The 23,817-nt window shown below is 41.1% G+C and overlaps 1 protein-coding gene across 1 annotated transcript in view; it reads left to right on the forward strand.

Annotated features, from left to right (window-relative positions):
- IQCK (IQ motif containing K) overlaps nt 1–12,300 on the forward strand; it is an 86,230-nt gene extending 73,930 nt beyond the window's left edge. The window contains exon 8 of the mRNA XM_077773341.1: nt 12,229–12,300. Within this exon, the coding sequence (XP_077629467.1) occupies nt 12,229–12,300 (72 nt within the window). The remainder of the gene's footprint in view (nt 1–12,228) is intronic.
- The last annotated feature ends 11,517 nt before the right edge of the window (nt 12,301–23,817 follow it).

A 23,817-nucleotide genomic window follows, 5' to 3' on the forward strand; every position in this document is an offset into this window, starting at 1 on the left:
AAGTAGAAGTAGGAAAACTATTGTAATATCTACATTCCTGACACTCAAATGGGGGTCTGAGGACCAGTGGGATCACCTTCACATGACAAGTGATTGGCAATGCAGAATCTAGGTCCCACCCCAGACCTCTAGAATCAGAATCTGTATCTTAACAAGATTCCCAGGTGAGTCTTGGCCTGCAAAAGTTTGAGAGGAAGAGCTGTAGGGGACAGCCTAGGTAGCTGGAGTGCCATGATGTGGGTTTGAATCCTGGCTTATCAACCTTGTGACCATTAGTAAGGTCACATTTTCCCAAGCCTCAGTTTTCTTTCCTGTAAAATGGGGATAATAATAGTGCTGCCTTTACAGGGTTATATGTGAGGGTATATATGAAATGGTGTATGTTAAGTGCTTAGCATAGTGCCTGGCACATGGTTAGGGGTTCCTTACTGTTAATTCTTTATTGATTTGGTCTAATCCATGCATTTTCTTCTCTAATATTCCTGATCATTTCCTGATAGTTTGCATTTTTTTTCAGTTTATTTATTTATTTTTGAGAGAGAGCACACAAGTAAGGGAGGGGTAGAGAAAGACTGAGACACAGAATCTAAAGCAAGTTCCAGGTTCCTTGCCATCAGCACAGAGCCCGATGCGGGGCTTGAACCCACGAACCATGAGATCATGACCTGAGCTGAAGTCGGATGCTTAACCGACTGAGCCACCCAGGTGCCCCTGCTTTAATTTTTTTTATTCTCTGTCAAAGAAAATCCTGTTTTGCAAAATGTCCTTGAGCTCATCAGAAAGACCTCTGTGCCCAGGATGATTCCAGCGATACCCTAGAATGAAGGCACCTGATTTCCACCATCATTTCCCAGGCCCAGTTCTCAGGGCAATTTTCAGGGACATTGGGCAGGCCAAAATAGGCCACAGCACTATTAATAGTGAGTTTAGCCTGCTTGGGACCTAGCTTCCCAGGCCAAGCTCTTCCCCTTCCCCCTGCCTGGTCCTGTGGTTGTTTAAATATACTCTGGGTTATTTCTGCAAGTGGATTTTCCTTAATATGCCCAGAAAATGCTATGCCAACTTGCCAGATAGTCTGCAACCCCCCCCACACACACACACCTTTTTATTTGCTTAGTATTAATGCATCCCAAATACGTGGTGAGAGCAAATAAGCCAAACTCCAGGGGTATTGTGAAGAATAAATGAGGGAACTGCTTTTTGGTGGGATTGATTTCATAATCTGCAGGGCCTCTTGTAAAATAAAAATACAGGCCCCCTATTTCAAAGTTTTAAGAATTTCTAGATGGTGACAACAAGGGTGTAAAAACAATGTGAGGCCCTTCTAAGCATGTGGCCTATGTGACTGCACAGGGTGCCCATGAACCAGCCCTATGTAGTAGGTGAATCTGATATACCCAGTACTCTGCCTAGCAGTTAGTATTGGCCACATTCACAGCTTTTCCAGAGCCTTTCTCTTTAAAGGGTTAATCAATTTCCCTTCAAGGCAAAACGGGGGTAAATTGTACATCTGTAATGTAATCCCTTCTACTGCTCAATCTTAGTGACTTAAACCACAGCAATTGGTTCTTTTTCACAGTCCTGTGGGTTAACTGGATAGTTCTGTTGATGTCTCCTCTATGCACTCATGTATCCTGCATTCAGCTGGTGCATTTAATGGTGAATGCTGCACTCAGGACCTTCAACTGTGTGTGCGATGTCCCCACATGGCTCATCTGTACACCAGATGAGCATCACCAGCCTCATCTGTACCACTTTCAGCATGCACCCTTTAGCCATGATGGACCTCTGCAGCAGCACCATGGTATTCTCAGCCTAGATGACCTCATAGGCTGGACGGGAAGGTCCAAGCTGGCCCCATGCACATGTGTGGGGCCCTTTAGTTCTTCTCTACATGGCCTGTCATCCTCCAGTGGACCAGACCAATTTCCTTACATTATGGAAGGAACATTCTAGAAATGGAAGCTTCAAGCCTTCTGGAGGCCAAGACTCTGAAACTTGAACAGCAGCCCTTCAGTTACCTTCTATTGGTCAAAGCAAGTCATGAGGCTCACCTAGATTCAAAAGAGGGGGGATATATTCCCCTGCTTAATGAGAAGAGTGGGTACAGTTTTCCAAGGGGCAGAGATCCAGGGAGCTGGGGGCACAATGCAACAGTTCTCATGCAGTAGTCTACATCAGAATGATCTGGAAAGCCTAACACACAGATTGCTGGGCCTCAACTCCAGAGTATCAGAGTTGGTAGATTGCAACAGGGCCTGAGAACTTACATTTTAAACCAGCTCTCAAGAGATGTCAAAGCTGCTAGTTTAGGGACACTTCTTCGAGAGCCACTCATGGAGGGGTGAAGTATCCACACTTTTGAGCAGTGGCTCTCAACCCTGACTGCACATTAGAAACATCTGGGTAACCATAACTATATAAGTGTCAGTTCCGGGTATCAATGGTAAGAAGAAGATCAAAGCATGTGCAATAATATGGTCTTTGACATCATTCACTTGGCTGTAGTTTATAAATCATTGGAAAGTTCATCAAATCCCTTAAATGCTTTTGTAACTTAATCATTCCCTGATTATTTGGGTCAACAAGTACCAAGGAAAGTTGGATGAACTTTATCTCAACATTACTAAGCTGTTGGGGGAAATTCCGCTTTTTCGAAGTATATACTGTGATATGATGTTATTATTCAAGGGACTTTAGTATAAAAAATAGGTGTGGCTTCCTGGGAGAAGGCTTTTATAGAATTGCTCTAAAAAGCTACCCCACCAAAAAGCAGCTGCTGTTCATGAGTCACACAGATCCTGTCTCCTGACCACACACTAATAGCCTGAGCAGTCCTTCTTGACTCTGATTTTAAGAATTTGGAATAATCAACATGGCATTGTGTAAGAACTGAGACAAAAGTGCAGGTGTTAAAGCAGTCAGTCTCATTAAGTTCATTCTTCACATACTTTTCCATTAGAGCAGAGTTTCAAACTCTTCAGATCCTTAGAATCACCTGGGGTTCTTGGTAAACATACTGACATGTTGGTTCCACCTCACACACACACTGAATCAGAGCCTACAAAGCAAGAGCCTGAGATTCTTTTTTTTTTTTTGATGTTTATTTATTTCAAGAGAGAGAGAGCGGGGGGCACAAAAAGAGAGGAAGAGAGAGAGTCCCAGGCTCCTGACACAGGGCTCAAACTCATGAACTGTGAGATCATGACCTGTCGAATTCAAGAGTCAGATGCTTAACTGACTGAGCTACCCAGGAGCCCCCATGAGATTCCACTTTTAACAAGTACCCTAAGTGATCTCCATATCATCAGGTAAGTTTAGGGAATTGTCTTAAAGGAATAATGTGTGTGCAATACATACAGAAAGATGGAAGGGGCACCAAGGGAAGCTTGAGGATACAATTCTTTTTTTTTTTTTTAAATGTTTATTTTTGAGATACAGAGACAGAGCACAAGCAGGTGAGGGGCAGAGAGAGAAGGAGACAGAATCCAGTAGGCTCCAGGCTCTGAGCTGTCAGCACAGAGCCCAATGCAGGGCTCGAACCCATGAGCTGTGACATCATGACCTGAGCCGAACATGATTGGACGCTCAACTGACTGAGCCACCCAGGCACCCCTTGAGGCTATGGTTCTAATGCCCACTCAAGGATAAGAGCAAGGGCTGACAAACTATAGCCTGTGGACCAACTCTGCCCCACTGTCTAAATAAAGTTTATTGGAACACAGCCATGCCCATTTTTATTTTTTTATTTTTTATTAAAAAAATTTTTTTTATGTTTTATTTATTTCTAGGAGAGAGAGAGACAGCGTGAGCAGGGGAGGGTCAGAGAGAGAGGGAGTCACAGACTGAAACAGGCTCCAGGCTCCGAGCTGGCAGTCAGCACAGAGCCCAACGTGGGGCTCGAACCCACGAACCGCGAGATCATGACCTAAGCGAAAGTCGGACGCTTAACTGACTAAGCCACCCAGGCGCCCCGCCATGCCCATTTTTAAAAATACGTATTGGGTATGGTTGCTTTTGTGCTATAATGACAGTCATTAGGACAGATACTATATGGCCGATAAAACCAAAAATATTGGGGCACCTGAGTGTCTCGGGAAAGCAACCGACTTCAGCTCAGGTCATGATCTCACTGTTCGTGAGTTTGAGCCCCACTTTGGGCTCTATGCTGACAGCTCAGGGCCTGGAGCCTGCTTCAGATTCTGTGTCTCCCTCTATCTCTTTCCCTCCCCCCATCTCTCTCTCTCTCTCTCTCAAAAATGAATAAACATTAAAACAATTTTTTTAATTTACTATCCAATGTTTAAAAAAACTTGTATTGACCCCTGGATAAAAAACATGACCTCAGACCTGGAAATGGAACTAGGGCCCTCAGTGACTATGAGCTCATAATAAAAAATAAACCAACAAGGAATGGAGGCAGGGGGGCAGCCAGTTAGTACAACCAACTGGAGAGTCCAAGGCCTCAAGGGTGGCAATTTGTGACTATGAATTAAGTACGTTTAAGATGATTATAGAGATGTACTAAAAATTTTTTAAAAAGAATATAAACCTTGCTGAACAGGGAGTAAGAAAAAAAAAGGATCAGATTTGAAAAAGAACTAAGTACAACCTCTAGAAATGAAAACAATTTAGGGGCAGCTGGGTGGCTCAGTTGGTTCAGTGTCCTCTTCAGCTCAGGTCATGATTTCACATTTTGTGTGTTCGAGCTCCACACTGGGCTCTATGCTGACAGCACAGAGGCTGCTTCGGATCCTCTGTTCCCCGCCTCTGCCCCTCCCCTGCTCACACACTCTCTCTCTCAAAAATAAATAAACATTAAGAAAATTTAAAAAGAAAAAGAAAAGAAAACAATTTAGTGAACAAGCTAAAGCCATGCTTCTCAAACTCTAGTAAGCATCAGAATCACCTGGAGATTTTGTTAAAATAGATTCCTGGCCCCTTTCTACTCAGTTCTGACTTCATAGGTCTTAGATAGAACCCATGAATTTGCATGTCTAATTAACTCAGGTAATGCCGATGGTGCTGATCTATGGACCATATTTTGGGTGGGCGTTAAATAGCAGACAGACACAGCTGGGAGGAGTAATTACTATTCAGGGAGAGAGATCTGGGAGAAAGAAGGCAGCAGGGAAATAGAGGTGGGAAACTGGGGAAAGCAGTTGAGACAAGGAGAAGGTCAAACTTAAGTCTAATAGAAATTGCAGAGAATGAGTGGGGGAGAGGCAGTGTTGACAGAGCTATCTGGGTGAGAATATCCCAAAGTTGAAGAAACACGAATCCCAATCTAGATATATGAGGACAGAACCACAGCAAAATGCTACCTGGTGAAACTGTGGAATGGCACAAGCAAAGAGGAAGCCTTAAAGCTATTTTGAAAGGATTGTCTATGAAGGAAGAACAATGAGACTGAAGGAAGAACAATGAGACTGGTCAAGGTTACTGATCAGGGGCACCTGGGTGGCTCAGTTGGTTAAGTGTCCGACTCTTGGTTTCAGCTGAGGTCTGGATCTCATGATTTCATGAGGTTGAGCCCTGCATCGGGCTCTGTGCTAATAGCATGGAGCCTGCTTAGAATTCTCTCTCTCTTCTCTTTCTTCCCTTCCCCCACTCAAACTGTCTATGTCTCTCTGAAATAAATAAATAAATCTTAAAAAAAAAAAATTACTGATCAACAGTAGCACATGCCAGAAAAACAGTGAAGTGAGTTCTCTTCAAAGCCTAAGGGAAAGTAACATTCAACAGAGAATTATATGCATTATATGCCCACTAAATTATCATTCAAGAGCAATGGCTAAATACATTTTCAAACACATCTCACTGGAAGAACTACTAAATGATGTACTTGAGTTAGAAGGAAATTGAATCCACAAGGAAGGAGTGGGGGAGCAGAATGGAAAAAACAATAGTTAATGAGAAAGCTGCTACACCTAAATAGATATTGACTATTATACACACACACACACATAAACTTATGTATATACATACATATATACACATGTGTATACATACATATACACACACACACACACACACATATACACAACACACAGGTATACACACACCAGTGGGGAATAAATGAGGGGAAACTGAAATACTGGACAACAATCATATGAGAGTTGAGAGTGGGATGTTAAAGTCTTCTAAAGCCCTATAACTGCTTCAGGGGAGTTTGGACAGACTCATTTTTTTACTTTAAGTTGTGTATTACATTATAATGAGATACTAAAGAAAAAAATATAATATGAACTAACAAATCAGTGGAAGGGGAAAAATGGAATTTAAAAAATCTAATGCAGTCACCTGGCTGGCTCAGCTGGTAGAGTGCATGACTCTTGATCTTGGGTTGATCTCCAGTTCTAGGTTGGGTGTAGAGATTATAAAAATAAAATTTTAAAAGAACAAAAAAAGAAAATCCAGTGCAATAGATAGCAGGAAAGGAAAAAAAAAACCATAAAATCGTGATAAATAAAAAACAAAATATTTGGTGAATTAGATTAAGAAAAATATATTACTGATCACAATAAGTGTAATAGGATAAGCTCTTCTCTGATTTTTCAGATTGGCTTAAAAAGAAATCTGCCTCTCTGCTAGAAGTACAGTTAACACAAAATGACCCAGAATAGTTGAAAGTAAAGAGATGGAAAAAGATACACGGCACAAATACCAACCAAAAGAAAAGTGATCTTGCATTTTTAACATCAGATAAAATAGACTTTGAGAGAAAAAAACATTTTCAGAGATAAAGTGGGTCCTTAATGATAAAAGAATATCTGATATTTTCTATTGGATTAGACTTTTTAAAATGTTATTCACAACCCACTAAAGTGAATTTACTACTCGCTAAAGTGCTGAACCCACTGTTTAAAGAATGTTTAGGGGCACTTCGGTGGCTCAGTGGGTTAAGTGTCCAACTCTTGATTTCAGCTCTGATCATGATCCCAGGGTCATGGGATTGAGCCCCACATCAAGCCCCACACTTATTGTGGAACCTGCTTAAGATTCTCTCTTTGACTCTCTCTCCCTCTGCCCCTCTCCCCTGCTTGTGCACTTTCTCTCTTAAAAAATTAAAACAATATATATTTCTCTAGAACACATTTCTGCCCCTCCCTGAAAGCCCCCAGCAACTCCCCCCAGCAACTCCTAAGAGGCATACTGTCTTACTACAGAAGAGTGTCTGGGACACTTCCACAATACCAGAAAATATGTGATATCTACAGGTTTCTATAACTAGTTCCTAAAAACAGTATGGAACACTTATAACCACCAGAATGAGAAACCAATTTTTGTTCCATTTTGCCAAAGATCTGAGAAGAAATCATGAAGCTTACTTACAGAGAGAAAATGGAACGTATGAGAGAGTAGGGAACCCTGAATATTTCATTAGGTATTTACAAGAGAATTTGCAAACATGTATCGCCTTCATGTTGAAATCCACTTTTCCTGAGTATAAAATCCTCAGTATTTAGTACATCAAGTCATGGCAAGGATGTGGTAAGAACTTTCCTAGGCATCTCACACCCACTTGGAGCTCACTCTTGCCAGGATTACTGAAGGGCTGTCCGTTGCGGTTTCTTCAGCATCTTTCCAGGAACTGTACTATATTGAAAGTTTCTTCCTCCAAAGCAACTAGAAAAGCTCCAGGGAATCCTCCAGAGAAAATAAGCGTTGCTATGTTATTGTCTGTTTTGCCAAGAACCGAGGAAAACAACTGAGCTAAGAGGAATTCAGACGTAAAGATCTAAGAAGGGCAATTTCCAAGTCCCAGCCAGGGGGCCCCTCTCTTCTTCCCTGCCTGCAGTCACCATGCTACGGCCCTGATACCTCTCTACTGGCTGAGCAATGCCTACAGTTATATAATTATAAGATCATTTATGTATTCAATAAACTATAAGCCCTTGGGAAGAGGCCTCACTTCCAATTTTATGAATCACTGGCTCTTCAGCCAATTGGCTCCATGTCCTACCAGCAATTGTAGGATGCAATCTCAGGGCTGAACTTGGATTATTCTTATTACTTTATTAGTTGATGTAAGAAATTGCTAAAATAGGGAAGGCTTACTATGGACCAGACAATGCCTCCTCTTGTTTTCACACCAATGCAATGAAGGAAAAATCTATACTATCCCCATTTTATAGATGAGGAAATCAAGGCTCAGACAGTTTAAGTAACTTCCTCAGGGTTCCTCAGCTTGTCATTTGCAGAGCTGAGATTCAACGTCAGGCTTTCTGATCAAGAATTGGATTTCTTAACGAATATGGTACCCTGTTTTGGCTTTCATCATCAGAGTAATAGATAATTAGGAGAATTTGATTGGTTCGTAGGCATTTTTTAAAAAAATTCACATCCACATATTGGAGTTTCCTCCTTGGCTTACCCAAAGTCAAGTACACGATAAGTGGTAGTATTCAGTGTGCCTATCTTGGAAGAGCAGATGGACTCCATGTGGTAATTTAAACAAGTAAAAGTAGGAAGCCACTCATAAGGAAGACTTTTTGTTTAAAGCAATAAAACTGTTAATGTGTTAAACATTACAGTGCATTCTGCGGTATTTGCTGATTGGCACAGCCACTGCCATTTAAATTGATTCCGTAATCATGACTATAATGACAGGGATTAGCCCTGTTCAATGGGTGCATGCTTTCCCCAGAGCTCACAAAAGCCTTCTCTAGGGATCCAGGCTTTCCTGGTAATGAAAAGTTAACTAACAAGGCTGCCGCACTCCACTTTAGTAAAAAACAATCCTTGCTTTCCAAAGGAAGGAAATCGAGAAAAACATGAAGAATCTCTGGCCAGACAGAAGAAAATCACCCTAAACTGGTCAGCAGAACCCTGAGAACATCTGTAGCCTTCTGGAATGATGAAAAAAAATGGGTGTTTCTATTTGATAAATATTTAGGTAATTGAGACTTCAAGGTATTGTCAGAAAAATCCATCAGTTATTCTTAAGTTAAAAAGCTCTTGTTGGCCCCTCAGCAGCCTGTTAATTTAAAATTTAAACACTTGTATTCCTAAAACTATATGCTCATTGTAAACATCCCAAACAATCCAGTCGAGAAAAATATGGAGTAAAAAGCAAAAGCTCCCTCCCCCATTTTACTTCCTTTCTAGAGGAATCCACACTCTGTGTCTTCTTCCAAACTTTAGGAATACATCAGTTATACAGAAAGAATTTGACTATAATAAAACCTAGTCAACTTGCTGATTATAATTAGTGTTAACCTTTGTTTAGTGATTCAGAAGATCCTTTGTGTTTATTAGCATTATGAGTATCGGTTGTCACGGTGCAGAAATGTGGGATTTCTGCGTGTTTGGATCCAGATAAACAGAAGCTGCTGGAAAAGATGTGCATAACCTCTGTTTTAGCTGCCCAGGAAGGCTTGGATTTGCTTTAGCCGACAGAACAGAGATGGTGAAGTTGCCTAATCTTTTGAACATAGGACTTTAGGAAACACTGTAAAAACATTGGTTTGTAACTTAAAAGATTTGGGGAATTACTTTATGTTCTATGACATTAATATAGGGCGACTTTATTCTTTGAAATTCGCATAACTTTATGCTAGTATATGTGTATACATTATATACGAAGTACTATACATATATGTCTATACATACATGTATACACATGATATACATATAAAGTATATACATACACAGTACTTTGTATGTATAGTTTTAAAAATATACATTTATAGGGGTGCCTGGGTGGCTCAGTCAGTTAGGCACCGGACTTCGGCTCAGGTCATGATCTCGTGGTTCGTGAGTTCAAGCCCTGCATCAGGCTCCCTGCTGACAGCTTAGAGCCTGGAGCCTGCTTCAGATTCTGTGTCTTCCTCTCTCTCTCTGCCCCTGCCCAGCTCACTCTCTGTCTCTGTCTCCTCTCTCTCTTTCCCTCTTACAAATAATAAACATTAAAAATATCTTTAAAAAATAATTAACAAAAATATACATTTATAGATAGTTTATATATTTTCTTTTCCTTTAAACAAGAGTAGCTGCCATTTATAAGTTCAGCAGGAAACAGTCTTTTTTATCTTGGAAAAGAAAATTACTTGAGTAGTTTTATTAAGATAATAAGGCACCCCATGCTCTGGGAGATGAAGTAATAGGAAGGACTTTATTTTTCTTGAGTTTGTTAAGGCCATTTCTCCAAATGCTTCTTAGTAGAGCTCTGGGGTGCATGAGATCAATCTGCATAAAGAACCAAGGAACTTTCTGGAAGGGAAGGGACTGAGATCATCCCAACCCCAACATTGCTCCCCAAGGTTCCTAGTTATAAAAATCATGCCAGTACCCTTCTAGAATACAGCAGGACTCTTTGGAAACTCATCCAGGAAGCCTGGATCCCAATGACTAGAGCAGGAAGGTTCCAGATCCAATGTTTGTTTGAAAAAGCAGGAGGGCGGGCCCTGGCTTTGTGATATGATCACAATAAGGCAAAACTGGACCACCATGACACTCTACCCACCTTCTCTCCATGACTAACTCTAGTTTATGCTTCAAAACTCAGCCCAGGGGTCATCTCCTCCATGACCATGTTTCCTGACTGCTCCAGGCTGAGCTCAGTTCCCCCTCTGTATTCCCTTGTACTCATTGATATCCTTATTCTTACCACTCCTTGTTGATCTTACTCCTGTATATTCTGTATCTCCTACTGGATTCTCATTCCAAGGGCAGCTGGAACAGTCTACCTATGTTTGAATCTCAACACTGTTTCCTAGCTCTGTGACTCAGCAAGCTGCTTAAACTGTGTTTCTTCATCCATAAAATGCACATAATCATTCTTGCATCATTAGATTGTTCTGATGGTTAAATTTTGTAAAAGACTTAAACAATGCCTGGGACCTAAGTGCTTAATAAATATGAGCTACAGAATAGTAAAACAAAAACTTAATTAAAAATATCATCAATAGGGGCGCCTGGGTGGCTTAGTCGGTTAAGCGTCCGACTTTCGCTTAGGCCATGATCTCGCGGTTCGTGGGTTCGAGCCCCGCGTCGGGCTCTGTGCTGACTGCCAGCTCAGAGCCTGGAGCCTGTTTCAGTGTGTGTCTCCCTCTCTCTCTGACCCTCCCCTGCTCAGCTGTCTCTCTCTCTCTCTCTCCTAGAAATAAATAAAAATATTTAAAAAAAAATATCATCAATAATCTCTTAATCGCCAAGGTATAGCACAAAGCCCAGTACACAGTAGGCACTCAGTCAGTGTTAAACTAATACATTGACTATGATTCCTCTAAAATCAATACAGTCGCCACCAGTTGTGTGTGATTATTGAGCACTTGAAATGTTTCTAGCCCACATTAGGCTGTGCAGTCACTGCAAAATACACACTAGATGTTGAAGACTAAGTATGGAAAATGGAGCATAAAATATTTCATAAATAATTTTTGTATTGATTACATATTGAAATAATGTTTTAGATCTTTGAGGTTAAATAAAATATTTTCTTTTGTTAAGTTTATTTTGAGAGAGACAGAGTGTGAGTGCGGAAGGGGCAGAGAGAGAGAGAGAGAGAGAGAATCCCAAGCAGCCTCTGCACTGTCAGTGGAGAGCCCAACGCGGGGCTGAAACTCATGAACAGTGAGATCATGACCTGAGCCGAAATCAAGAGCCAGACGCTTAATCTGAGCCACGCATATGCCCCAAGATAAAATATATTCTTTTTTTAAATTTTTTTTAAATGTTTTATTTATTTCTAGGAGAGAGAGAAAGAGACAGCATGAGCAGGGGAGTGTCAGAGAGAGAGGGGGTCACAGACTCTGAAACAGGCTCCAGGCTCTGAGCTGGCAGTCAACACAGAGCCCGACGTGGGGCTCGAACTCACGAACCGCGAGATCATGACCTAAGCAAAAGTCGGACGCTTAACCGACTAAGCCACCCAGGTGCCCCAAAAATATATTCTTAAAAATAATCTCACTAGCTTATTTTTACCTTCTAAAATGGAACTGCAAGGAAATGTAAAATTTCACATTGGCTACATTGTATTTCTGTTGACTAGCACAGATCTAGAATGTTCTCAACCTACCATTAGTATAACAAATCTTCACACAATGTCATTTATACTCAAATACTACATAAGCTGTAGGAGTTTAGAGAAATCACTTAGAACGCTGATTCACTTAGAATTTAAAGTATATCCAGTCGGTTTGTAAGGGATTTTCCATGCAGAGTTAGCAAGCTAATGTGTAGAAGTTGTAGGAAAGAAACTAAAGCTTTGTGGGCATTTTCCAGGTTCGGTGCGATCCTGAGATCCAAGAATTGCGTCAGTGGCAGAAGAAACACATTCTCGTGAATGTGGCGTGAAGACAGCCACATTCGCGAGAGAGTCAAGATTTTCTGGGCCAAACAAGAACAGAAAGGTCAGTTATTCAATTCACAGTCCTTAGTTTATTTAGGAAAAGCCTGAGTCTTAGCCCAGGCTCAGAAGGAAGCCCTCTGGGTTCTTATGGGGTCCTTGTATCTGCAGGGAACTCAGTCTGTGCCTGGGGGGAAGTGGCTGCATATCAAGATCCTACTCTGGAATGCCAGAGGTGATGTGACATAATTTACATGGCCATTTGCCTCACTCAGGGACAAATCCAGGGTCAGCTTGTGTCTGCACATCTTTTTGTTGAAGCTATAAGACATCAAGGATAACCACACTCGGATGGGTGGTTATTTTTTTAAGTTGTTGATTGTGTGTCTAAACTGAAATGATGCTTTATGTTTGTCCCCTCCCCTTTGGTAAAAAATTAAACACACACGCACCTATGCGTACACATACAAACACATACACACATACACATACACACACAAAGAACAAAGAATAACTGCACCATTTTGTTCTATTTGCTTTCCACATTTTTTATTATAGAACTTTAATTTACTACATATTTACAATAGAAAAATTAGAAAAACAACAGCCAAAGGGCACCTGGCTGGCTTAGTCAATAAAGTATACAACTCTTGATCTTGGTTGGGGTTGAATTCAAGCCCCATGTTGGGTGTAGAATTTACTTAATAAATTTGTATATATATATATATATAAATTTATAGAATTTACTTAATAAAATATATATATTTAAAGAAACTACAAAGGAAAAACAACAGCCAAAAAAAGGGAAAAAAACAGAAATCCCACCACTGCTAATATTTTGGTATATATCCTTCTATACATTTTCTGGTACAAACAGGTACAAAGAAGTGTCTATATATATTTTATTAAAAATAGGATTTTACATATTACAATCTGTCACTGAACATAGTCAGAACATCATTCTGGTCAACAACTAAAGAGTAGCATTGTGAAGTTTAACAGCTGAATGGTATGGATTTAGCATTATTTATTCAACCAACAACATGGAAGGAGATTTGTTATATATGATCAAGTGGAAAAGATAGCAGAACCATAAGATTTCATCCATATTAAAAGTATATGCATGGAAACACAGAGATGTATAAACAGCCTGGAAGACTACATTAATGATATACGCTACCTTTAGGATTTATACAAGATGGGGAGAGGTGTGCTGTTGGAATCTTTAAAAAAATTGTTTTGATTTTAGAGAGAGAAAGAGCATGAGCTAGGGAGAGGGATAGAGAGAGAGAATCCCAAGCAGGCTCCATGCTCACCATGGAGCCCAATGTGGGGCTCAATACCATGACCCTGTGATCACATCCTAAGCTGAAATCAAGAGTCAGATGCTCAACTGACTGAGCCACCTAGGTGCCCCTGAAATCTTTGAAATAAACACAGAATACTTTACAGTTTATGAAAAAATAATCCTACTCACCTCAGCAAGCTACAGGCCATCTATATTTTGAGTTGTCTCAACTCCCCATCCAGCCTGTCCTGTGTCAGTAGACTATAGCCCCTCCAGACTTTTTTGTTCTTTCCATATCCTAATACCTCCCTCACCCAGGGGGCACTGTACTTTTTTTTTTTTTTCCTGCCAGATAACCCATCCTCAGCTCCTTCTCATCTTTCAGGCCTCCTTAAGGTAGTATTTACTGAACACTCTCAACATGGTGGGATCTAAACCAAACCTTTCTCTTCTCCCCAGACACTATCTCAACCCTGCTTTCTTGATTCTATCTTTCCAGTCCCTTCATTGCATATTGGGTGGATTCCATGTTTTTTCAGTATGTTCTAATTTCAGAAAACCCTGTCTAGTTTAAAATTTTAATCTCACAAACCATTTAATGCTTACCCAACCCCCTCTACCCTTCATCAGTGGGGATGGGAGTGGGAGAAAGAACTATTAGAGCTTTCACACTTCCACACTTTCCTTGTTAGAATCCCTTTCTCCTCTAGTGGGATGGGTGGGAAGGAGGGAGATACAGATCACTGTCTGTCGTGATCCTCTTTTGGCTACCGCAGCTTCTCCAGCTAAGGCTGCTCTTTGTGTCCTTTGGGCAGGCATCTCCATGCTGACTCTCTGACTCCTCTATTTCATATGCATTCTTCCTGGGGGGAAACAACAGGTGGCAGAACACCCCTGTGGGGATCTGGATCCATTTCTACCTCTTCAACCACCACCCCAGATCCCACCTCTGCCAAGTCTCCTCCTTTTGCTCTTGGGGATCTCCTTACCCAGTGGCCAGCTCTCTTGTCTGGGGTATTAGGAAGATAGTTCCAAGTTACCTCCCACTGTCCATCTGACTCACTCTCATGGTGGACATGCACACTTCCCCATTGCCTTCCATCTCTGCCCCCGTGTGTCTACCTAGATCACACTGAACCTGCTCAGACAAGCAAGGGGAATGAGCTGTATGTAAATCTGCCCTTAAAGCAAATGTTCAACCAAATAATGAGATACCCTCCATCTTTTTGAGGTGTTCTCTTCGATCTTACCTCCCCTGGATTAGGGTTTGGCTTGGGGGAAGCACCCACTCTTGTCTAACAGAGAAGAGAAAAGCAAAGCACTTTTTAGACCAGCAATTCTCAATCTTTTTGGACTGTGACCCAGTAAGAAATAGCTTTATATTATAATCTAGTGCATACCCTACTGTTCTGTTGAAGTTTTGTTTTGTTTAAATGCTGGACATGACTAAGTAAATGAATTTCATGGCCCACTAATGTGTCTTTACCCATGCTTTGAGATATACTGCATTCATACAGTACTCCATAGCTCCTAAAATTTCCTCTCTCCCTTCACTCCCCAGAGCCATCTACTTAGGTAATGGTTGGACCTCTTCTTCAGAGACAATGGTTCTCAATACTGGCTGCACATTTGAATCACCTTGGGAGCTTTCTAAAAGCCATTGACAGAAAATCCTAGAAGCAATGAGCACTCTTAGTGCCCAGATCTTGGTTTCTAAGTACGCTTTACTCTAAACAGAGTTAAGTCTCTTGGAGAAATGGGGATGGCTGGGTAGATTGGTCAATTAAGTGTCAGACTCTTGGTTTCAGCTCAGGTCATGATCTCACAGTTTGTGAGTTTGAGCCCCAAGTCGGGCTCTGTGCTGACAGTGCAGAGCCTGCTTGGGATTCTCTCTCTTTCCCTCACTCTCTCGGCCCATCCCCTGCTGGTGCTCCCTCTGTCTCTCAAAATAAATAAACTTAAAAAAAAGTTTCATGGAGAAATGGCTGATTCCAGGCCTGGGGAAAGGAAAGTAGATCAGCCTAGAACATCTTATGCCAGAAAATAAAGATGGGGACATGGGAAAAGAATACAGGCTATAGCTTGATGGGAGTCTCACTGAGCAAATCTGGGACAGTTAAGTGTCAAAATTAATAGGACAGTAATGAATTATAACTCACTGACAACTGAGGGAGAAGAGGAAGCTTTTCCTTACACTAGAATATCAACTAATACAGAGAAAGTATAATGAAATTAGGGGCACCTGGGTGGCTCAGGTTAAGCATCCGACTTCAGCTAAGGTCATGATCTCACAGTTGGTGAGTTTGAGCCCCATCATGCTGACATCACAGAGTCTGCTTGGAATTCTCTCTCTCCCTCTCTCTGTGCCTCTCTCTCTCTCTCTCAAAATAAATAAATAAACTTCAAAAAAGAAAGTATAATGAAATTAAAAAGTCACCATCTTGTAACCATATTAGTAAATAATTAACTCAGGCAAGAATCATCAGTCCTTGCTAAAACCATTGAGTGAAAATTTGATGAGGAATAGGATATTTAGAGTCCCAAAATATCCCTCTAAAAATTAGTCACTAAACAAAGGAGAAAATACTGACTTTGCATTTAGAGAAACCTGGCGGACCCACCTTCACCACGTGTTCAGAATTAATATCACCAGTATTGGGATAAGCTGACATAACGTGCCTCCTGGTATGATATACCCAGAAGGACACACATCACATATGTTTATGCACTATCCCTGTCAAAACACATAACTTGAATCTAATCATGGGGAAACATCAGACAATCCCAAATGGAAGGACACACGCCGAAATAACTGATTCAGACTCTTAAAAAATGCCATTGTCAAGAAAGACCAAGATTAAGGAAGGAAAAAGGGGTCGTGACAGCTAAACACAGCACATGATCTTAGATTGGCTCCTGTATGGGAAAAAATTCTACGAAAGACATTTTTGAGACAATTAGCAAATTTTAGCTTTATATAAATAACTACATGGCACTATCAAAGTTCTTCATTTTGAACAATGTTCCTGGGCTATGTAAGAAACCTCCTCATTCTTAAGATACATGCTGAAGGTTTTAGGAAACCAAGGATATGACATGTAGCTTAACCTCAAATGATTCAGAAAAAAAAGAATATGTAACACTCCTGTATACGTATGCATACACAGAGAGAAAATGGTAATGTAAGTATGGCAAAGTATAAACAACTGCTGGACCTGGTACTTCTTTGGATGATGACATTCACTTTTCTGTAAATTCAAAATTACTTCAAAATTATAAATTAAAAAAAATACCAGTGCCTCACCTCCACAGATTTTGATCCAATGGTTTGGGGATGATCCCCCAGGCATGCGTGTTGATGTTAAATTTCCCTGTTCTAATGGTCAGCCAGAGTTGATACTCTAAGGAGGCACTGGATCTGCAGTTGTTCATGTTCCCTTTAAACTGAGGAGTCCTCGGGGCACCTGGGTGGCTCAGTTAGTTAAGCGGTCGACTTCAGTTCAGGTCATGATCTTACGGTTCTTGGGTTCGAGCCCTGCATGTGGATCTGTGCTGACAGCTCAGAGGCTGGAGCCTGCTTCTGATTCTGTGTCTCCTTCTCTCTCTGCTCCTCCCCATCCACTCCTGCTCTGTCACTCTCTCTCAAAATTAAATAAACATTAAAAAATTTTAATGGGGAGTCCTCAGGGAACCTGGGTGGCTTAGTTGGTTGAGTGTCTGACTCTTGATTTCCACTCAGGTCCCAGGGTTGTGGGATCAAACCCCATATCGGTCGCAGCACTTACCGTGGAGCCTGCTTGAGATTCATTCTCAATCTCTTTCTCTCTCTCTCTCTTAAATAATAATAAAAAAATGTGAAGTCTTCTTAGCCTGCATGCCCTGAGCCCTGGGCAAGAGAAGCCTATTATTTGTTGACTTGGCAGTTATGTGTCTTCCTTGTTAAAGTATAAGCTTCATAAGGACAAAGACCTGACTTAATACAGCACCTGGCATAAAGTGAGCACCAAATAAATATTGGCTGAATGAATAAGTGAGTGTATAAATGAATGAATGGGTAGAATCCTGAGGCTTAAATGAGCCGACATACAGACAGTGCCTGGTACAGAGTAAGAGAGCATCAAATTGGCAGTTTTAAAGTCTTGCTACCATTTAACCCTTGCTAAGCAGCAGCTTGAGCTGTGAATGGCAAGCTCAGCCCAGGCCTCTCTTCCATGCACAACTGCCTTTTCATTTCACTTCAAAATTGGAAGACAATCAAGGCTGTAATCAGTTTAAAGGTCAGGGAAAGTGCAGCGTGCCTATTTATTTCTGTTGTTTCTTATTCTTTTGAGTTGATTTGCTGTTGGTTGACAGATTGATTTGGCTTGCTGTGTAGCAGGGAGAGCAGACGGGATCTGATGTGTGTAACCCAGCCAGCGGTGGAGAGGCAGAGTAAAAGCATCCTTCCCACCCCCACCCCCACATCCCATCTCAGCCACCTGCTGCTCATGTCCCTTGCGGCCTTTCCTGGGCTCCAGAAGGAGCAGCCCTTTCCAGGCAAGATGGGGTTCAGTAAATGCTCCAGTGGGAACTCATGGGTAAATTTTCCACTTAGAATAAGACTGTGAAATGGCCCTCGGGCAAAACAAAATTAAAAAGCCAGTTCCAAACGCTGTCCCCAGAACTGTGGTCAGCTGAGAAGGAAGTCAATACAGTGCAATATGGGTAAAGGCCTGGGTTTTGGAATTGGCCAGATCTGTTCAGGGAGTCTTTTTACGTTTATCTGTGTGATCCTGATCTAGTTAACTTCATTAAGCCTCAGTTTTCCCATGTACAAAATGGGACTAATGACAGCACCTGTCTCATATGTCTGTTAAAATGTTACAAGAGATGATCTTTAGAATAAGTCCTGGCACATCGTTCCCATATAGGCTGGCTATTGTCACAATTAGTATTATTAAAATATCTGTGTGCTTTTAAACAATTCTGTTGCTTTCCTCAACTAGCTCTAAGTCCCATAGGGTTCCCTAGAGGGGACTGTATTTGTCTCACTCATGAGGCCTCCAGCCTAGCACAGAGCCTGCCACAGAGCATGCAGTCTGCACATACAGGGTGGACAGAGCTCTGGCCCTCATTTTACAGATAAATTAGTAGAGGCCCAAGAAGGTTGAGAGACCTCTCCCAAGGTCACACACCCAGAGGAGGGCCTAGGACTGGGGCCCAGCCATTCCCTTTTTCTGTTCAGTGTTCTAACACATTATCTAAGGAAAGACACAGAGAGTTAAGATGCTCCCTTGGATTCTACTGTCAGGCCACATTCCCTCAGGAATCTTCCTGTTTCTCATGACCTGGGTTTTGGGTTCCTGATCTTTGTGCTGGCTGAAGCCCCTAAATAGGACCAGAATACAACCTGCCCACCAGGAGAAGCAGAATTCCTCGTTCCCTTGAGGTGTCACTGAGCTGGATCGTCTCTGTTTTTTGTTTTAATTGTTTTAATGTTTATTTTTTGAGAGAGAGACACACACACAGAGTGCAAGTGAGGAAGGGGCAGAGAGAGAAGGAGATACAGAATCTGAAGCAGGCTCCAGGCTCTGAGCACAGAGCCCGACAAGGGGCTCGAAACCACAAGCTGTGAGATTATGAGCTGAGCTGAAGTCCACTGTTTAACCGACTGAGCCACCCAGGAGCCCCAAGCTGAATCATTTCTTACACTTAGGCACTACAGAGTTACTTCCTGTTTTAAACCTTATGAATTAGGGTAGTGTGGAGGTTCAGATAATAAATTCCCCCAGCCAAGGTGACACTGTCATTAGACCCCAAAGACCTCTGATGAAGCGATTTATGGTAAACACATGCTAGTTCTCCTTTAGACTTGCATTAAAGAAAAAAATGGAATGATTGCAAATAAAAATGGTTTTCCAACTTTATCTAAAAAACCCACAAACTGATCTATATACAATTCCTACAAACACACGTAATATATTTTTTTGAGTGCATGCCATATTATCCATATTGTGTTCTGGTATTTATAGTATGAATAAATTTTGCCAAGTTCATTTCTTAGAACAACCTTGGTGCAGACAGGAGGTCTGAGGGAGAATAGTGTCCACTGTCAGGGTAGAGTCGTGGTCATATATAGCTCATCTCATGTTACACTGAGTCAGAGGCCCTCCCAAACAGGATTTTCTTCTAGGACAGAAATGGTGTGAAGTTACCCTCGAGTATCTATCCACTGGGACAGTTGCAGGAATTATTTTTAAATGTCTGTGACAAGAATTACAGCCAATATAATTCCAAACAAGATGCCTAAGTCATTTTAGAGATGTGGTCAAAAATCCCTTCTTGATTAATAGCGTATTTTTAGCTTCATATACTCAGTAATTGATTTCAAATGTGCTTTGTAATTGAATGGTCATATTTTATTTGGAAATCTAGTATGAGTAGGAAGAAAGAAGCCATAGAAATAGTTCCTATAATGTCAGGTTACATTTTGTGTGTGTGTGTATTTATATATATTTACATATATATATGAAACATCAGATTATATTTGTATGTGTGTATTCTTTATATATATGTAAGTATTCTTTGAATGACTTTATCACTTCTTGTTGAAATTTTAAAGAAAAGGATGGAGGAGGTTAACCTGTCAAAAGAAACAGGTTATTTACTTTTCTTTGCTTACCTGTTTATTCCCTACCTCATTCCAAGAGCGGTTTGCAGTAGCTTACAGAAACTTGTATGATATAATATTCTTGGTAAATGTGATAATTGGGTTGGGGAAAAATTAAAAGAGAAATAGTTAAGCTGTAAAATGCAGTAAGCAAAATACTTACTCTAAGTTCTATACTTGCTAGAGATTTCTTAGAGACAAAGCAAAGAGGGAAATAGAATCTGTTAAATAGTTCACAGTGTCTATAAGAAAAAAGACAAGCTAGTTAGTTGTTCAGGAAACACTGGGCCCTTTCCTAATACATTATGCAATGCAAATAATAACCTCAAAAATGTTCCTATAATAAATAGAAATATGGCTCTGAGCTTCCTAGAAGCCACAACAATGAAGGAAATAGGATCATTATATTGTTTATTGTGTCTTTAAGATTAAGAAGGTTCTTGGAAGCACACTTGCTCCTGGAACTAAGGTTTTTCTTTCATTAAGAGGACACTGAGAGGAGCGCTTGGGTGGCTCAGTCGTTTGAGTGTCTGACTTTGGCTCAGGTCACGATCTTGCGGTTTGTGAGTTGGAGCCCCTCATTGCTTGCTCCGGATCCTCTATTCCTCTCTTTCTCTGCCCTTCCCCCACTCTCTCTCTCAAAAACAAATAAACATCAAAAAAGAAAAAAACAAAGCCTGAGGGGTAGACCAGAGAAGTGGTTCTTTTTTCTGACTTTTAATGTAGTATTTTAAGTTTAGATTGTAATGACAAATCTTAACTATATTAGGATTGGATTTTAAAGATAGTCTTAAAATAAGCACCTCATGTTGGCCACAACACATGCTTGTGACCTTAGGATACCCCCTGGAACTTTGTTGTTAGAGCAGAGAAGGATGTCTGAAACTAAGAAGTAGCTGTAGTTTATTGGGCATATACTACGTGCCACTCATCATGCTAAGCACCTTTTGTTGCCAAAGTCCTCACACCTGCTCTGTCAGACAGAAGACATCATCTCCATTGTACAGATGAGGAAACCAGGGCTGGGAGAGTATGACTCACACAAGGTCACACAGCCAGTAGAGCCCTACTAGGGATTTGAACCCAGATCTGCCTGATGCCAGGGATCCTAAGGCCATTCATTTCATGCCATGTTGTCCAGGTACTTTAACTTTGTGCCCAATAGGGCATGTTGGCCCAGCACAAAGCTTCCCAAGAGGATACCAAGACCTCCAGCCTGGGCAGTGGGCAGCAGCTGGCCATGCCTCCCACCCTGCCCACTAACATTAAAATAGTCATAGACCCCCGGATAGGGGAGGTGTGGAGACGGGGGATGCTGAGTCCTTTGTCCAGAGGCTGCAGGATCTGTCAGCATGTTTTAGGAAGCCAGGGGTAATGGATAAGGATGAAGATGTTCTTTTCTCCCTCCTTCCAAACACCCTGCCCATCCATAGATGAGGAGCAGAGAAAGGCTTTGCCACCAAAGAGGATACCCGGGTACAGAGAACACGAACTGTGGCTCAGGAGGCGGGTTCTGGCATTAGCTGTAGCCCTTTGTCACTAACGAACATAATCAATCACCTAACAATGATATATGTTAAAATAATCAGTGACTTATTTTCCAGAGGCAGTTACTATTGAGAGTGTCTACCCATAGGTTTTCTTCATCTATCTACATATAAATATATACAGATACGTATTTATAAACATGGAAACATAAAATGCTATAGTGCAACGTGCTTTTTCTTTCACTTGGCAATATATCATGGACATCTTTTCATGGTAGAAGTTCTAATACCAATTCCATTGCATGGTGAGGAGTTTTTCTACATCATCAAATAATTCACTGACACTAGCTAGGTTGGAGAATTCAACTCAGTTCTGACACTTATCTTCAGAGGTAGCATCAGATCCCACAGGTTAAGGGCTTGGTCCCACAGGACTGTCCCCACTGCAGACAATCCCAAGTTCAGGTTGTTACCTGCTTTTCTGACTGACCGGCTTCAGTTTGGTGCTTCCCACAACCCCCTCCTTGAGTTCAATTAATTTGCTGGTGTACCTCACAGAACTCAGGAAACTGCTCACCAAATCACTGGTTTATTACAAAGGTTATATTAAAGGATACAAATCAGCATCCAGATGGAGAGATAAAAGAGAGAGAGAGAGGTCTCAAACAAGAGAGGCTTCTGTCCTCATGGGGCTTGGGGCCTGGCCAGGTGGCACAGGGAATTGTTCTGGTATCCCTATCTAGAAGTCTCTGAACCCTGTCCTTTGGGTTTTTATGGAGGTTTCATTGCGTAGGCACAATTGATTTAATCATTGGCCATTGGTGCCTGATTCAACCCCCAGCCCCTCTCCCTTCCCTGGAGTCCAGGGCAGGGGTACCGGAAGTTCCTAACTTTCTAATCACGTAGTTGGTTGTCCCTGGCAACCAGCCCCCATCCTAACTTGGGTCCAAAAATTACTTTATTAACATAACAAATGACACCTTTATCATTCTCCTCACTTGGGAATTTCCAAGGGTTTTTAGGAGCTGTGTGCCAGAAAAAAGTGGATGAAGGCAAATATATATTTCTTATTATAAATCACAGTATCACACATGCCAATATATACAGATCTATCTCAGTATTTTTTGGGGTCCATAAAAATGATAATAAATCTGTAGCATACTTTTTTTTAAAACCAACCCCTGTAAATGGATATTCAGCCTGTATTAAAAACAGTGCTTCCATAGATATTTTTGCAGATTTATCCTTACTTACTCACAGGATTACTTCTATAGGATAAAGTCCTAGGAATGAAATTGCCGGTTCAAAGGACATGCATGTATTACATTTAGACCGTGATTGCCATGTTGTCATCCAAAATTGTCGCTTCCATTTGTACTTAATGCCACCAGCCCACTTTAGAATTGGTGATTGGTGATGTGATCTTGGTTCATTTTCCCTGCTTGTAAAATGAGAATGATTATTGCCTAGGGAGTAATTCTAAATGAGGTCACTGCTTTGATAATACCATGGCTCTTTAAGAAAAAATATATCAGTAACTCTAAAGTGTCACTTACATCTTAATTTTTTCTCTCATATCTCCTCAAAGCTTTATTCCTTCTCCATTTGAACCTGCAAAAGAAATGAAAATTTAATTAAAAGAAATCTAGGAACTTCATGCCTCGATATTACTTTCATTGGTTCTATTTTTAAGACACCCCCGTGAGTGTAGACGTTTGGATGACATCAACTTTCATACATATTTTTTCATTAAAAATTTGCAGAAGTCTGCATAGCTAGGACATGCCTTCTCTTGAAATGCTCAAAGATCCTCTACTGTTCTGCTGATATTAAAAAGTAAGTAAAAGACAGTTTTCTTTTTTTGAAATGCTCTGCCCCCTGGGACACCTGGGTGCTCAGTCCATTGAGCTTCAGATTCTCGATTTTGGCTCAGGTCACCATCCCAGGTTGTGGGATGGAGCCCCGCATCAGTGTCTGCATTGGGCTCTGCACTGAGTATGGAGCCTGCCTGAGATTCCTTTTTCTCTATGTCTGCCCCTCTTCCCAACTTGCACTATCTCTAAAAAAAAAAAAAAAAAAAAAAAAAAAAAAAAAAAAAAAA

The sequence above is a fragment of the Crocuta crocuta genome, unplaced genomic scaffold, assembly GCF_008692635.1.
Source record: "Crocuta crocuta isolate KB4526 unplaced genomic scaffold, BGI_CrCroc_1.0 scaffold16, whole genome shotgun sequence".
In the NCBI taxonomy this organism is placed as follows: domain Eukaryota; kingdom Metazoa; phylum Chordata; class Mammalia; order Carnivora; family Hyaenidae; genus Crocuta; species Crocuta crocuta.